Source organism: Colletes gigas, unplaced genomic scaffold, assembly GCF_013123115.1.
Source record: "Colletes gigas isolate AHSC1104 unplaced genomic scaffold, ASM1312311v1 Colletes_gigas_Sc00004, whole genome shotgun sequence".
Taxonomy (NCBI): Eukaryota; Metazoa; Arthropoda; class Insecta; order Hymenoptera; family Colletidae; genus Colletes; species Colletes gigas.
The window spans coordinates 570,848-584,242 of NW_025106633.1; the positions used below are offsets into that span (position 1 = coordinate 570,848).

General features: G+C 37.9%; 3 protein-coding genes across 4 annotated transcripts; 2 read left to right on the forward strand and 1 right to left on the reverse strand.

Annotated features, from left to right (window-relative positions):
• The first annotated feature begins 467 nt into the window (after positions 1 to 467).
• Positions 468 to 2,140, forward strand: LOC122405032 (formylglycine-generating enzyme). The gene is made up of 4 exons (XM_043409485.1): positions 468 to 1,357; positions 1,423 to 1,594; positions 1,680 to 1,866; positions 1,944 to 2,140. The coding sequence occupies exons 1-4, from the start codon at positions 769 to 771 to the stop codon at positions 2,097 to 2,099; spliced, it is 1,104 nt and encodes a 367-aa protein (XP_043265420.1). The 5' UTR covers positions 468 to 768; the 3' UTR covers positions 2,100 to 2,140.
• Positions 2,141 to 2,470: 330 nt separating this feature from the next.
• Positions 2,471 to 4,237, forward strand: LOC122405033. 2 transcript variants are annotated; one of them, XM_043409488.1, is made up of 5 exons: positions 2,474 to 2,500; positions 2,580 to 3,063; positions 3,169 to 3,298; positions 3,384 to 3,715; positions 3,799 to 4,237. In XM_043409488.1, exons 2-5 carry the CDS (start codon positions 2,866 to 2,868, stop codon positions 3,898 to 3,900), a joined length of 762 nt encoding a protein of 253 aa, XP_043265423.1. In that variant the 5' UTR covers positions 2,474 to 2,500; positions 2,580 to 2,865; the 3' UTR covers positions 3,901 to 4,237. The 2 variants fall into 2 exon arrangements, with proteins under 2 accessions (XP_043265422.1, XP_043265423.1); XM_043409487.1 differs by having other exon boundaries at positions 2,471 to 3,063.
• Positions 4,238 to 5,764: 1,527 nt separating this feature from the next.
• Positions 5,765 to 13,170, reverse strand: LOC122405490 (fatty acyl-CoA reductase wat-like). The gene is made up of 9 exons (XM_043410285.1): positions 13,043 to 13,170; positions 10,494 to 10,633; positions 9,041 to 9,289; positions 8,733 to 8,814; positions 8,433 to 8,603; positions 7,497 to 7,695; positions 6,758 to 7,003; positions 6,378 to 6,635; positions 5,765 to 6,307 (listed from the first exon to the last, which is right to left on the reverse strand). The coding sequence occupies exons 1-9, from the start codon at positions 13,101 to 13,103 to the stop codon at positions 6,160 to 6,162; spliced, it is 1,554 nt and encodes a 517-aa protein (XP_043266220.1). The 5' UTR covers positions 13,104 to 13,170; the 3' UTR covers positions 5,765 to 6,159.
• Positions 13,171 to 13,395: the final 225 nt, after the last annotated feature.

Consider the following 13,395-nt stretch of genomic DNA (forward strand, 5'->3'; position numbering starts at 1 on the left):
TTTACAGCCACGTACACTGAAAATCGTACAGTGTACATCGACGGATATTTTAGCCAAGTTTAGTTTAAGAGGATAAGGATTACAATAAAATTTAAATTAGGATAAATCAACCAATAAATGATAGAATTGCGTAGTACGATGAAAACCGTAGGTGAGTGCCAAAAATAGAAGAAAGAAGATTAATACCGAGCTAATAGAAAGATTTTTCTAAGTTTGCTAACTTCGCCGATTTCTCCCATAGTGAACTCACATGATTTATGCACACACTACAGCTGTCTACTCATCAATACTAATTCAGTGAATAGTTTCTTAACTGACCGCCATCCATGAAATTCACCTCCGAATTTTCAGGTCGGTATGGCAGTCAGATTGGACCACGAAAGTCCATAAGTTGTAAGGTCTACTCGTATACCTCGTCTGTGGTTTAACCTAAACCTTATTTGAAAACACTCAAAGTAGTTAATAAATTTCTACGTGTAATTAAGTGACTGATACCCGTATTCCAATACTTATTTTTACTATTATAAACCGATCCATGGACTCAGAATGAGAATTTAGGACTGTCTTTTCCAATCAGTATAAAAATATTGCTTTCGTTGGCATTGGTTGTCGTCTGTTGTCATCTGCCATGGAGAATGACACGTTAATCGTGCGTGGTGTTTGTCAAAGTCTATTGTCACTAATCGTTTGTGAATCTATCGATCATCGTAGAGCGATAGGTTTCCATCACTCTTCCAATTTTGTATTAAAATATTTTCCAACCTCAAAATGAAGTCGTGTTCGGTACAATCGATTCCAAGTGTAAACTCGGCGGCGTTATTCATTTGCACAAGCATGGTGCTTATGTTGTGTCGTGTAGCGGGAAGCTTCGAAAATGATCGTTCGAACGATGAATCTTTTCACTGCGGACAGGGATCGAGCAGACAAACGAAACAGACGGGCGAAACGGAAGGCTATTGTCCGGTGACGAACAATGCTCCCCGCGTATTCGCGAGAGAAAACATCGATCGCGCTGATCGATTGGAAAATATGGCTCGGATAGAGGCAGGCACTTTCGCAATCGGAACAAATGATCCAGTTTTCGTGGCTGACGGCGAAGCACCGAAACGACAAGTACATCTCGATAGTTTCTACATAGATGAATTGGAAACGAGCAATCGCGAGTTTTTAGCATTTGTCGACGCGACTGACTATCGAACAGAAGCTGAAACGTTCGGCGATTCTTTCGTGTTCGGAGGTCTGTTGAAAGAAGAAATCAGAGCAAATATACCGGAAGTCGTTGCTCGTGCTCCTTGGTGGTTACAGGTAAAAAACGTGAGCTGGCAGCATCCAGAAGGACCCGATACTAATATAACACGTACGTATACTCGATCAAAACGTTGTTCTGTCGGAAGTAACGGGAAATAAAACCAAATGATCCAGATAGGATGGATCATCCTGTTGTTCATGTATCGTGGAACGACGCAGTCGCCTATTGCGAATGGTTAGGGAAAAGGTTACCTACGGAAGCAGAATGGGAGGTAGCCTGCCGAGGAGGACTTTCCGATAGATTGTACCCTTGGGGAAATAAATTGATTCCGAATGGTCAATACAGGTAGAAAGAAAAGTGAAAATCTAAATGACGTAGTTACACAGATTCGTTTCGTGGTTAGAGCGTATTAGAGCTAAATGATTTTCAGAGCGAACACGTGGCAGGGCGATTTTCCAAACAATAATACTAAAGAAGACGGATACGAGAGTACGTCACCTGTTACCGAATTCCCGCGAAATAAATATGGGTTACGTAACATGATAGGGAACGTTTGGGAATGGACGTCTGATTGGTGGACGGTCGACGCTACGAAACGTGGTGGGCCCATGAATCCTGTACGTGTAATTATATGCAAGCCTTCTCGTCTTACGTATGCATTAATGTTTTTTCACGAAATGGAACTTATTTTCAGACTGGTCCACCACATGGCACGGACAAAGTGAAAAAAGGTGGTTCGTACCTTTGTCACGATAGTTATTGCTTCAGATATAGATGTGCCGCGCGAAGTCAAAATACACCCGACACGACGGCTGGTAATCTTGGTTTCAGATGCGCTTTATCCATCTAATTTAAAATAAAAAAACGATTGATTCCTTTCCGAATAAATAATACCCAAATATTTTTCATTTTACGTTTTCTTTTTCCTCGATTGTGTTGCTCAACTTCTTTAATAACCCGTCGATGAATGTGGGACAATGTTGATCCATGTTCTGCCTTTATAATCAGACGATTCATAGGTTGTTTATATTAATGTTGAGTTGAAAACTTGAGATCTAGATTACAAGGATTATAGTAACCTGATGAAATTCCACCGTTAAGTATTGTGTAATCTATCTGTTTACCTAATTATAAGTTCACCTACTTACACATTTCTGTGCGCTTCGGATGCATTCGACTCCCTTCGACGAGCCTCGGCTTGATTCATTTAAACTGTCGGGCGTCGGCTCGTGATCGACGACGCATGAAACTGTAAGTGTGAATATGACTTTATGTTTATGTTTTTCAACATACAAATCAAATTCTATCATACAATCACGATCGTTTGTAGAACAAATTTGCGTGCATTGTTTATAAATAGTGGCTCGCGTAAAATAACACTTCTGTGTTAAAATTATACTCGATTTCTATGGCTTAACCTGTCTGGTTACGAGCAACTATTGTTTCAACGTAGTGTTTTAATTGAACTGTCGTCGACTCTGCGCTATAAAGAAAAGTAGAGCGTACAGGAAGAAGTGAAAACACAAAGAAGACGATTAAATTTCGAAAGAAGACCGAGGACGGAGATTTCGAACTTTACAGGATAAAGGTTATTGATTCGATCGAAACGGGACAGTATGAATTACGGAAAGAAATCTCCTAGCATGGGCACTCCATCGCTATATTCGCACGTTACTACACGCAGTAGCGCGAATTTAAAATCTTCGCGATCTGTGCGCAGCGTCAAAATACCCTGGTATCAAAAGCCAATATTGACACACGCCTATGTGCTTGATATTCAAAGGGGCGCTATGCTTACAGCAATATTTTCACTGGTAGGTATTTGACCGAGCAATTACAGCTTTTAAACTAGCTTCTGGTATTCACACATTCTAAAATTCTTTGTTTAATAATAATCAATATCTTCTTGTCTTTGTCAGAGTTTGGCCATATTCACAATATGTACATCAATATTTGACCTGTACTGCCTTTCTCAAGCTGCACCAGGTTCAACGCACTATGGTTACTACATAATATCATACGAATTTGTTTATGTGGGCAATCGGCATGGTAAGGATAATATTCATTGAACAGAAATGAAAAGCAAAGAAGGAAGTACACGTATATGAAATTCTAATTCAATGTTTTATTTTAGTTCGTAATGCTCTTGTTGTTTTTGCCTTATTCTCCACACTCGGGGCAGTAGCAGTCTTCGTAACATCTCTAATGTTAATAGCTGCTCTGAGAAAAGAGCACGAGAAAAGAATGGTGCCCTGGCTCTACAGTTTTGCCGCATTCAGTGTCTTCAGATTGTTTGCATTTTTATTCTTTAGTATAGTAAATGACATGATATTTGCTTATAACACCATGATGTGCATTCTGTGGTCGTTATTTGTTTTAATTTCCGTTTATGGATGGTTAATCGTATACTCTCTGTACGTGGAATTGTGCGATCTCACGCGATTGGAGGACTTGGCACATTTGAGAGTAAGTGTGTCTATGACAAAATTTGGAGAAAGGACACTTTTGTTCGTTAAATTTACGTTTCTATTGGTGGATTTGAATTTTAGATCGGCACCATGCAGTCGCTGAACGCATCGACTACACACTCGATCGCTGGTTCTCGGCCAACAACACCTCACAGTGCGGTATCGACGATGCCAGCCAATTAAGTATCAAAATTCTCATAATCATTTATCGCGTTCAGTACGAGAGGGCGACTCTAGCATGACCTAAACACCAAATTCGGGTGGAAACGATATAGTCGCGTCGTGAATACGACACTGCCTTAAACGCCATGCATATCTAAGTTGGTTATGCGTTTGTCGTTTACCTGTTCTCGATACCAACCGTCCATTTGCTTTAAATTCCGTCCAGAATTTTATTATAATTAATTGTAAGACGTGTATGATATTGCGTGTGTTTTACGTAATTTCAATCGCGGTACGAATGCAGTGACAATTACCCCCATTGTAATGTCCAAGATATTTTCTATCGGAAAGATCAATCTCGCGATTACTTGTATTTATAGTAACTTTTATTATGCCTTCTATTTTTATTAATAAAATTTACCCTAATATATAAATTGTAGTTGTTATTCTCCTTGTTTTCTCAATGCGCGCTTTTCTCCTTCCTTATCCCAGATGGCGCCAGTCTCCAGTTAAAAATAATCGAGCAATGAAACGTTGGTTAAATATCTTGCTGCTCGAATTAGATTAAATCGTATTACCTGTTCGATGACGCGAGGGTAATTTAGAGGAAACGTCAATGACACTTTCGATCGGAATTAAATTCGAAGTAACCTTGAAATCTAAACTCTGTACATCCATTTGAAAATTTATAGTTGTAGGTGTAACCTTAGGGTGATGTGATTTTTACCGTACTTGTCCGTCTCTATTACAACATTCGTGGGTATCAAAATACAATCGAAAATTAGTATATCTACGAAAAGAACGTACGATTCGATTTCTTCGAAGGATAGGCGCGGGGGTTGCGTTGTCGACTTGGAAACAATTCCGTCGACGTTACCAGCATTTTGATGAACATTCGAAGAACTCGGACCCGATGGTTCGACGGGTAACAGAACCGCGTTAGTTTCGTTTGACGTGTGTGTCAATGTATAGATGATCACATACACAAAAACTATGATTTTTCCGATAACGTTTAAAAGGAATATACCAATCGCTATGAATATCTGCCACAGTATTCCGAAAGCGGCGGTCACTACGTACAAGGCGATCGCGAGGCACATTTTCTATAGAAACCGTTTTTTAATTGCTCGACTTAATGTTTTTGGTAATCATCTTCTTAACGAACAAAATAATAACGAAGAAATGTCAAATGCATCGAGTTAATAGCCAACAACGAGATCTCGAAGGGTGTTTTTTCTTGAGGTTATAAAAGCCTAAAATTGACAGAGGGCGCGAAAAAATGTAACAGGATGTTCTTTGGTTCAAGGCTAATATGTAAGAATACCGCTTTAAACACACTATTCATCTCAAGTGTGAACAGATTCCTTCTTTTTTCAGGGCTATACCTTTCAAAAAGTTTGGAAACTATTACGTTGAAGGTAAAGGATACGTGCAATGTATGAACAACAATATTTCACGTCGTTCCTTTTCTTCTGTCCTTTTCTGTGAAAGAATAAAATCAAAGCCGCGATTGCTTAACGCTGATTTGGAAAGACAATTAAGCATGGCGTAACGTTGACGCAAATTTGCGAACGAGGCCTTAAAAGAATGTGCTTCGAGCAGAAAATGATACGAGGTACGAAATATAATATGCTCATCGCGGATGTGTTTTGTGATTGTACGACAAAGATGGTTAAAATTTTTATGAGAATAAATTTTAAATATTGAATTAAAGATACAGAAATTCTTATCGATTATTCATTTTCATCTAATGTTCGAATATAATTTTGTCCATCTCTGTTATATGGAGAACAAGGATGAAACTGTAAACAAACAAATCCAATATTAAATGCAATTAATGCAGTTAATGTAGGATCAGTTTCAAAGAATTGTAAATTGTAAGATAAACGGATTAACTTTGTTTATTAATCAAAATCGTTATCTAATAATAAATCTAGAAACTCATATTACAAAACACAGTTAATTAATTTGTAGGGACAAGTTTTATCTTTCAAAATGGCGCCAAGCTAAAGGTTGAACCGTCAGTATAAGCTTGTATTTAAGATTGAACTTGTGTGATTTATTGTACATTCACAAGCCCTCTGTTGAGTTGTAAAAATCTGGAGACGATTCCTATTGTTTTATACGTTGTCTCGGTATCCTACATTGTTTTTAATATGTGGTTCGACGTGCACGATAGCGAAATATATACAGTAAACATAGAAAACAACTTGTATATATACATAACGTATTGATGTAGATTATTGTAAAAGTTAAGTGTCTAGCCTGATTATGCGATCGTCAGAGAATCGACGACATCAAAACGGTATCGGCAATGGCGTTATTATTGGCAACGAAGACGTCGGAAAGTCTGCACGCCGCGCGATAAAAGAGCCAAATCATGATGCACAACGCGGTATACTTGAGGAGTCCGTGGATAATGGCGAATCTGCGAAAGAAATATAACGTATCGAGGGACGGAAATGCGTTCATCAAAACCAAGAATTTAGCGACGTTACCTGGCCATTCGAAGTTTAGCGTGAGGTATAGTGCTCGGATCGTCTTTTAAAATGTATAATCTTAATCCACGCACGGATTTGTACATGAAATCGTTCCAATCGAACTCCTTCATCGAGAACTTATACAATGCTCGATCTTTCGGCCCTAGGGAGTCCCAAAGTGCCTTGGTGTTGTCGTAGGAAAACTTCCACTCGCGCATACCAAAGTAACTGGTCACCGCGCTGAACTTGTGCACTTTTCTATAAATTTTCAACATTCTGCGAAACAAAAAAAATGTTCCTAATATCTGTAAAATTGTAAACGGCGCTACTTTGGTCAGCGAATAGTTTTCATTTTGTCACGACGCGATGAAAAGATCGAATGTAATGAAAATAGTCACCTAGGTTTTCTGCCAGTGAGGATCAGCATGGCGTCGATGATCATGGCTGGTAGCAGATGAAGGATGGCGGTCAAAATAAAATACGCGTACATACGTTTCGCGGTTGTAAAGGTGTAGCACCAAACGCTCCGTACGCTTGGAATTTCTTTTCCGTGTTTCATAGCCAAGTTCATGTACTGACCCCAAGTGATACCATTGCCCCACGAAGAGTGGTAGTTATAGATCGGTGGATCGTTCGTTTGGCCCCTGCAAGCAAGTATTTAGAACCGTATGTAGAAAACAGCGTATCGAAGTTAATAAAAATACAGTTGAAGAATTAAGTGGACAGGTAAAGGAAATTTAACCAAAGTAGTGTAACTATTACGCACTTGAGTTTTATACATATAATATACAGAGTGTTCGACCTAATCCCCGGGAAAAATTTTAATGGATGATTCTGGAGGGCAAAATAAGACGAAAATCAAGAATACTAATTTTTGGATGGAGGCTTCGTTGAAAAGTTATTAACGTTTAAAGTTGCGCCTGTAGAAGAGTTGCGCTGCGCGCGATAGTGGAACTTTGAACGTTAATAACTTTCTAACGAAGCCTCGATCAACAAATTGGTATTCTTGATTTTCGTCTTATTTTGGCCTCTAGAATCCCCCATTAAAATTTTTCCCAGGGATTAGGCTAAACACTCTGTATAAGTATACATATAATAGTATAAGTAGTATAACTATTGTGCACTTGAGTTTTATACTTAGAATATTTCGTCGCGACTGTCCAAGCAGCCACGATAAGAGCATTAACAGTGTAATCTGCAGGAACTAGCTCTGCTATGCAATCTTTGTCCATGTTCATGGTCCTCAGAAGGCCGATACCAGCCGCCGCGAGTGCCCCTGTGGGGCCATACGCGTTATCCACCCACCCCACCAATGGTTCCTCGTACGTAGAGACGACTACAAAGATTCGTATCGATTCGCTAATTATTTCACAAAATAATCGACGATTTTTGGATAGCACGAAGAAGACAAATTTAAAAGTCTTAATCGCGAACATCTATTAACGCTAGAACTACTGACGATTACAGTGTGTTTATTTGCACCAAAGAAATTAAAACGATAGATAGTTTATTCATTCTCTTATAGAAAATTACGATCAATTTTCAAAAATTCAGTCGAGTAAACTTTTTACAAGTTTTAGTAGAATGGGTCATTTCGACTGCTTTGGCAGTTCTAATGTTAACGCGTTAAACGTGGCGCAATTTTGGTTTCACTGTCTACTTAGGCACTATGCAAATGCAGAAAATGGCGTCCGTTTTAAACGAAAATAGTTTTAAGAAAGTCTATTAAAACAGTATCTTTTAATATCGTATGAATTTTTCCACAGCATGATTAATTTCAGACTGAATTAGTTAAATAAAATGCAACGAAAATGATTTGTCGATCGATCCTCTTCTTTTTAGAAGAGTACCTGTTTGGTACTCTTAGATACTGTTTCGTTTAAAATTATTATATTTTCTAATCGATTAATTATTCTTTGTAACGTCGATGGGTACCGTTTGTTTCGTAGATTCAATTTTGTATACCCGAACAGGTGGATCGAAATGTTAATAGACGCTCGAGTAAGATCGCTAAATTCGTCTTCCTTGTTATTCAACAAACTGCGAATTCATTTACGTGGAAAAACACATTACCTATAGAGGGTCGGAATATTCCAACAGGTAACTCTTTCCCGTATGTTCGTACCAACTGCTCCGCGATGCACTTTGTATAAACGTAAGTGTTTGGATAGGGACCGAGAAAGGTTTTCGCTAAATCATTCGACTCGTCGTCGGAATTCTGCGCCAATTGCATCGCTTCGTCTTCTGTCGAGGATCAACCTTTTTTACATCATCGAATTCGCGGTGGAAATTCGATAGAAAAATACGCGTATTCCATCCAATGTTTTCAATTTATATTTCTGATCCTTTAATTAGATATTTTTATTCACTAACCGGACATGGGTGCTGGATAAAACTTCTCGCCGATGTCCTCGCGAGTGCAATTGCTGTACGCGGTGGAAACGTGCATCACGACCTGAAAAACAATTTAAAAACGAACGAAGGGTTTGTAGATAATATTTAAATCGATGATCGTATGCAATGGTTACAGGGGTTCAAAAGTTTATTATTTGAATTTCAGTAGCCTCGAGTGATCCTCTTATTCGTTGACAAAGCTTGAACTTTGCTAGCGTTGGAATATTAATAACTGAATTTTAGGGATTAAAAATGGGATCGGTTCTTTGATGTATGATCGTATTTACCCGCAAATTTGGCATACGTTTGCAGAGTTCCATCAGCTCTTTCGTTCCTCCGACGTTCACCGCTATGGCTTTCCTCAGTTCTTCGTCGAACCTAACGGTGGCAGCCACGTGAAACACTACGGAGACTTCTCGCGTTAATAAATCTGCATCCGAGGCAGACAATCCTAATCCAGGCAGCATACAATCGCCCGAGATCACTCGAACTTTTTGCTGATACTTCGGTACCTCCTTTTCGAGACGGTCGAACACCTTTTTTTATAACGACACAGAGGCAAACGATAGTTCAAATCTTGTATTTTACGAATACGAAAAGAAAAATGGTGTTATTTGAACGGACGCAAGACGATTCTATAATAAATTAAGATTAAGGGAGCAATACATGGCTGTATACTTGGCCCAACTTTCACCACAATATTATATAATAATAAATGTGAAAAGAGACCCGTAAAATGGAAGGATCGACGCCTAAGCGGATAATTATGCCGACACAAGGAAAGGGAGAACCGAAACTAGAGATAAAAAGACTGGGTGAAATCTTGCACAGGAGAAAATCACAACAAAAAGAAAAGTTACACCTCCGTGGAAAAAAGAATCTAGAGTACTCGTGCACTTCTAACGGGGAAAGGAAGAAAAGGACTTTCGAACTGGAGATAGAAAACATCCGACACTGAGAAAGTGATGGGGAAACCCAGCATTTAGGCAACAAGAGCAACTAAATTGTACCACCGCTTTAGGTTTTGCTTTTTATCCCGATTACTGTTTATTCTTTCGTTTCCTAATCACCCGGCTTGTCCCGCGTTCATCGAAAGTTATAACGGGGACCTCGAAAACGAAGGTCGAAATCTTAATAATGATATTACCACATGAATACAGCGCGGTTCCCAATCGAAAAACCATTAGTCTTTTTATTTCCAACATTTAGATTCGCGCTATGACGAAATTGTTCCCGTCGGGAACGAACGTGTAAATTTTCGAGCTGTTACATCACACAGAATATAATTACACGTGCACAGACTTTTTGCGGGAGAAGTTAACGACGAGCACAGGAATTCTTTCCGCGATACGTAATTAATTGTCGTCTGAGTTCGAAGTCAGTTTTTTCAAATTTATATTCGTTTTTTAATGGAAGGAGGATGTTGAACAGTTCATTTTCATCTGTCGGGTGTTTTTAAAAAATTTCTAAGCGGTGATTTTTATGTGATACTTTAGACTATTTCTATGCATTTTAATATGTAGTAAAAAACTCTTTCTCTTGCTTTTAATTCGTCGAAACGTGTCAAGGATACTTCCAAACTTACATCGTAGTTATGATAAATCATTCGACAGTGTACTGTTACACAACCGATGACAATACATTCTATTTATCACGAAGGCTGAATACGAGGGTTGATTGATAGTCAAGGTCTCGTAATGGAAGAGTTAATGAGATCATCGATCAGCAGACGATACTTACAGCACCCTCGAATATTCTTTCGAAACGTCGTTGTGCATTCTCGCCCTTCTTCGGCCGCGACAACGCGTAAATACACTTGATTTCCGTGCACGTTCGGAGCAATTTTTCAATCAACAGCTTCCCAAGGAAACCGGTACCCCCTGCGCAGACACCATTTTCTCGTCAGTTACAACGTCGCTCGAAATACAAGTGGAATAATGCTTTATTTAACCTAGCGGAAATTTTCTAATGAGGAATCGTTGTTGTCTAGTTCCACGTCTTTTATCCCATCTGCAATTCTAACAGAGTATCGCTGAAAATGTAACGTAAACAAGCGTAGAACTGGTTTAGGGAGGAAAAAATCAATTACACGACAAAGTAGAACAGATAAAAAATTAAATATGTTCAAGTGATTAAATCGTGGCGACACTTTTGCCCTAGCACTATATTTAATCCTTACGTGGATTTTCAATCTTAGTTTAGTTAGGCATCTTTCTCTTCCACTTACAATAGATTCTTCAAAATGCCAATTGTTGTATAGTGTAATGAGTTTAGAAATATAGGAGGATATTAAAAATTTCAAAATTAAAGTAGACGAGATTAATTTACGACTAAAGCACTGAGAATGCTTCTTTATTTTAAGCAAATGCAAATTATTTTTGAGTGTTCTTACTTTTTTGGCAAATTTGAAAAACATGTGTCTTTATTAACCACAAATGACAACTTGGACTTATAGTTCTGTTGATGGGCCAGGAATAGTACTTTCTTCAACAGCACCTTATGGTACACTTTCATTATTCTCATATATGTGAGATTGATAGGTAAAATTACTAAATAAATTTTTTATAATTCATCATTTTTTTGATCAATCTGTTAAAAGACCGCTCCCTCATGGATTCTGATGGGCCTGAAATATGTTATGAAGATATTTTGGACAATTTTTTCCTATACGTACAATAGGTCATCGAATTCAATATAATGACACTGAAAATTTTTGGAAATATCTTGGAAATTAAAATCGATCATTTATTATGTGTATAGGAAATAGTTGTGCAAAATATTGTTCTTTGCAGCATATTTCAAGCCCGTCAAACTTCGTGAGGGGGTGGTTTTTAGACAAATACACTATTCTTTCGTCACACGTATTAAACTTACCCGAAAATGACCTCAATATCACAAAATATAACTCTTTCAGATAAGCACAGTTAAAATGTCTTACAAGTTCATAGTAGATTGCCTTCTCTGGCACCATTTTAGCACCGAAAAACTCAAATCTAGAGTCTAGAGTTATTATTTCTGTTTAGATCTGCTTACATTAGAACTCTGTGACGAAAAACAGATCTCGTTGCTAAAAGTTAAGCAACTAGATGTTCAGTAAGGGTAATGTAAAGTCCAACAAGTGAATTATTTTACTTAATTTTGATTTTTACCAAATTGGTAAATGGAAATCAATTTTCCTTTAAAGCAATCGAAAAATAGTGAGCTAATGGAGGATTACATAAATTTTCAAATAATTACATTGACATATATTAAACAATCATTAGTTTAAACTTGCGGAGGACCGCAGCGACCTCCAATAATCCACTCAAGGGTTAAAACTGGTCAAAATTCGTAATTTCTAATAAAAATTGTAAAAAATTGACTCGATGAGATTTTGGCAAATTTATCGCAATTTCCTACAAAGTCTTTGATTTTTGGTTGCATATAGTTGATATAAATATGCTTTCCTTGTTTTTTCAATTGAAAACAACGAAGGCAGATGCATGCAAAGTGGCAGTTGCTCGATCGTTAAGAATTAACACTAGAACTACCAAACCCATTCGTAATTTTTAATGAAAATTGTAAAAAATTGACTCGATGGGATCTTTGCAAATTTATCGCAATTTCCTACAAAGTCTTTGATTTTTGGTTGCATATGATTGATATAAATAAGCTTTTCTTGTTTTTCCAATTGAAAACATCGAGGGCAGATGCATACAAAGTCGCAGTTGCTCGATCGTTAAGAATTAACACAAGAACAACCAAAGCAGTTAAACCCATTTGTAATTTCTAATGAAAATTGTAAAAACTTAACTCGATGGGTTTTTTGCAAAATCGCAATTTTCGACAAAGAGAACAAATAAACTTGAATTTATTTCCATAAATATAACATTTCTTCCAGTATGGTTTTAATGCCTTTGATACGAATAAATACACTATAATTTTCGGTAGTTCCGGCGTTAAAAACCGTCCGCGAGGGGTAAATGTTTCGCGTACCAAAGTCCAATACGAAGAACAAACGTACAGATGGTCGAAGAAAAATTTAAAAAATATATATAAAATTGTAAAAAATTGACTCGATGGGATTTCTGCAAAATCGCAATTTTCTATAAACAAATAAACTTGAATTTATTTCAATAAATATAACATTTCTTCCAGTATCATTTTAATTCCTTCGCGTAAATGTTTCGCGTACCAAAGTCCAATACGAAGAACAAACGTACAGATGGTCGAAGAAAAATTTAAAAAATATGTATATATATTTTGTAAATCGTAAAGCAATAATCGTGAGAGAAGAAATTGTCCGTTACCTGTGATTAGTACGCTCTGACCAGCGTAGAACGAGTTCACCGAGGACTCCTGTTCGATCATGGTATCGCGTTCGATTGACTGTTTGCGCCACGAGCAAAATCGTCGAGACGCGACAGGTGAGACGCAACACGGAATACTGCTCGCAAACGTTCCGGTTTACAATTTTCAGACTGACCTTCCGAGCGACTCGAGAGGGGCTGACGAAGGAAAGCAGAACGAGCGTAAGACAAGGAGACGACGAACGAACATTTTCAGAAGGAAACGTAACGAAGTTAAACGTCGGTGGGAGTAACAGTAAGAATCAAAAAAACTTCCCCGCCATATTCTGGAGCGTCTAGTACCCGCTCAAAGA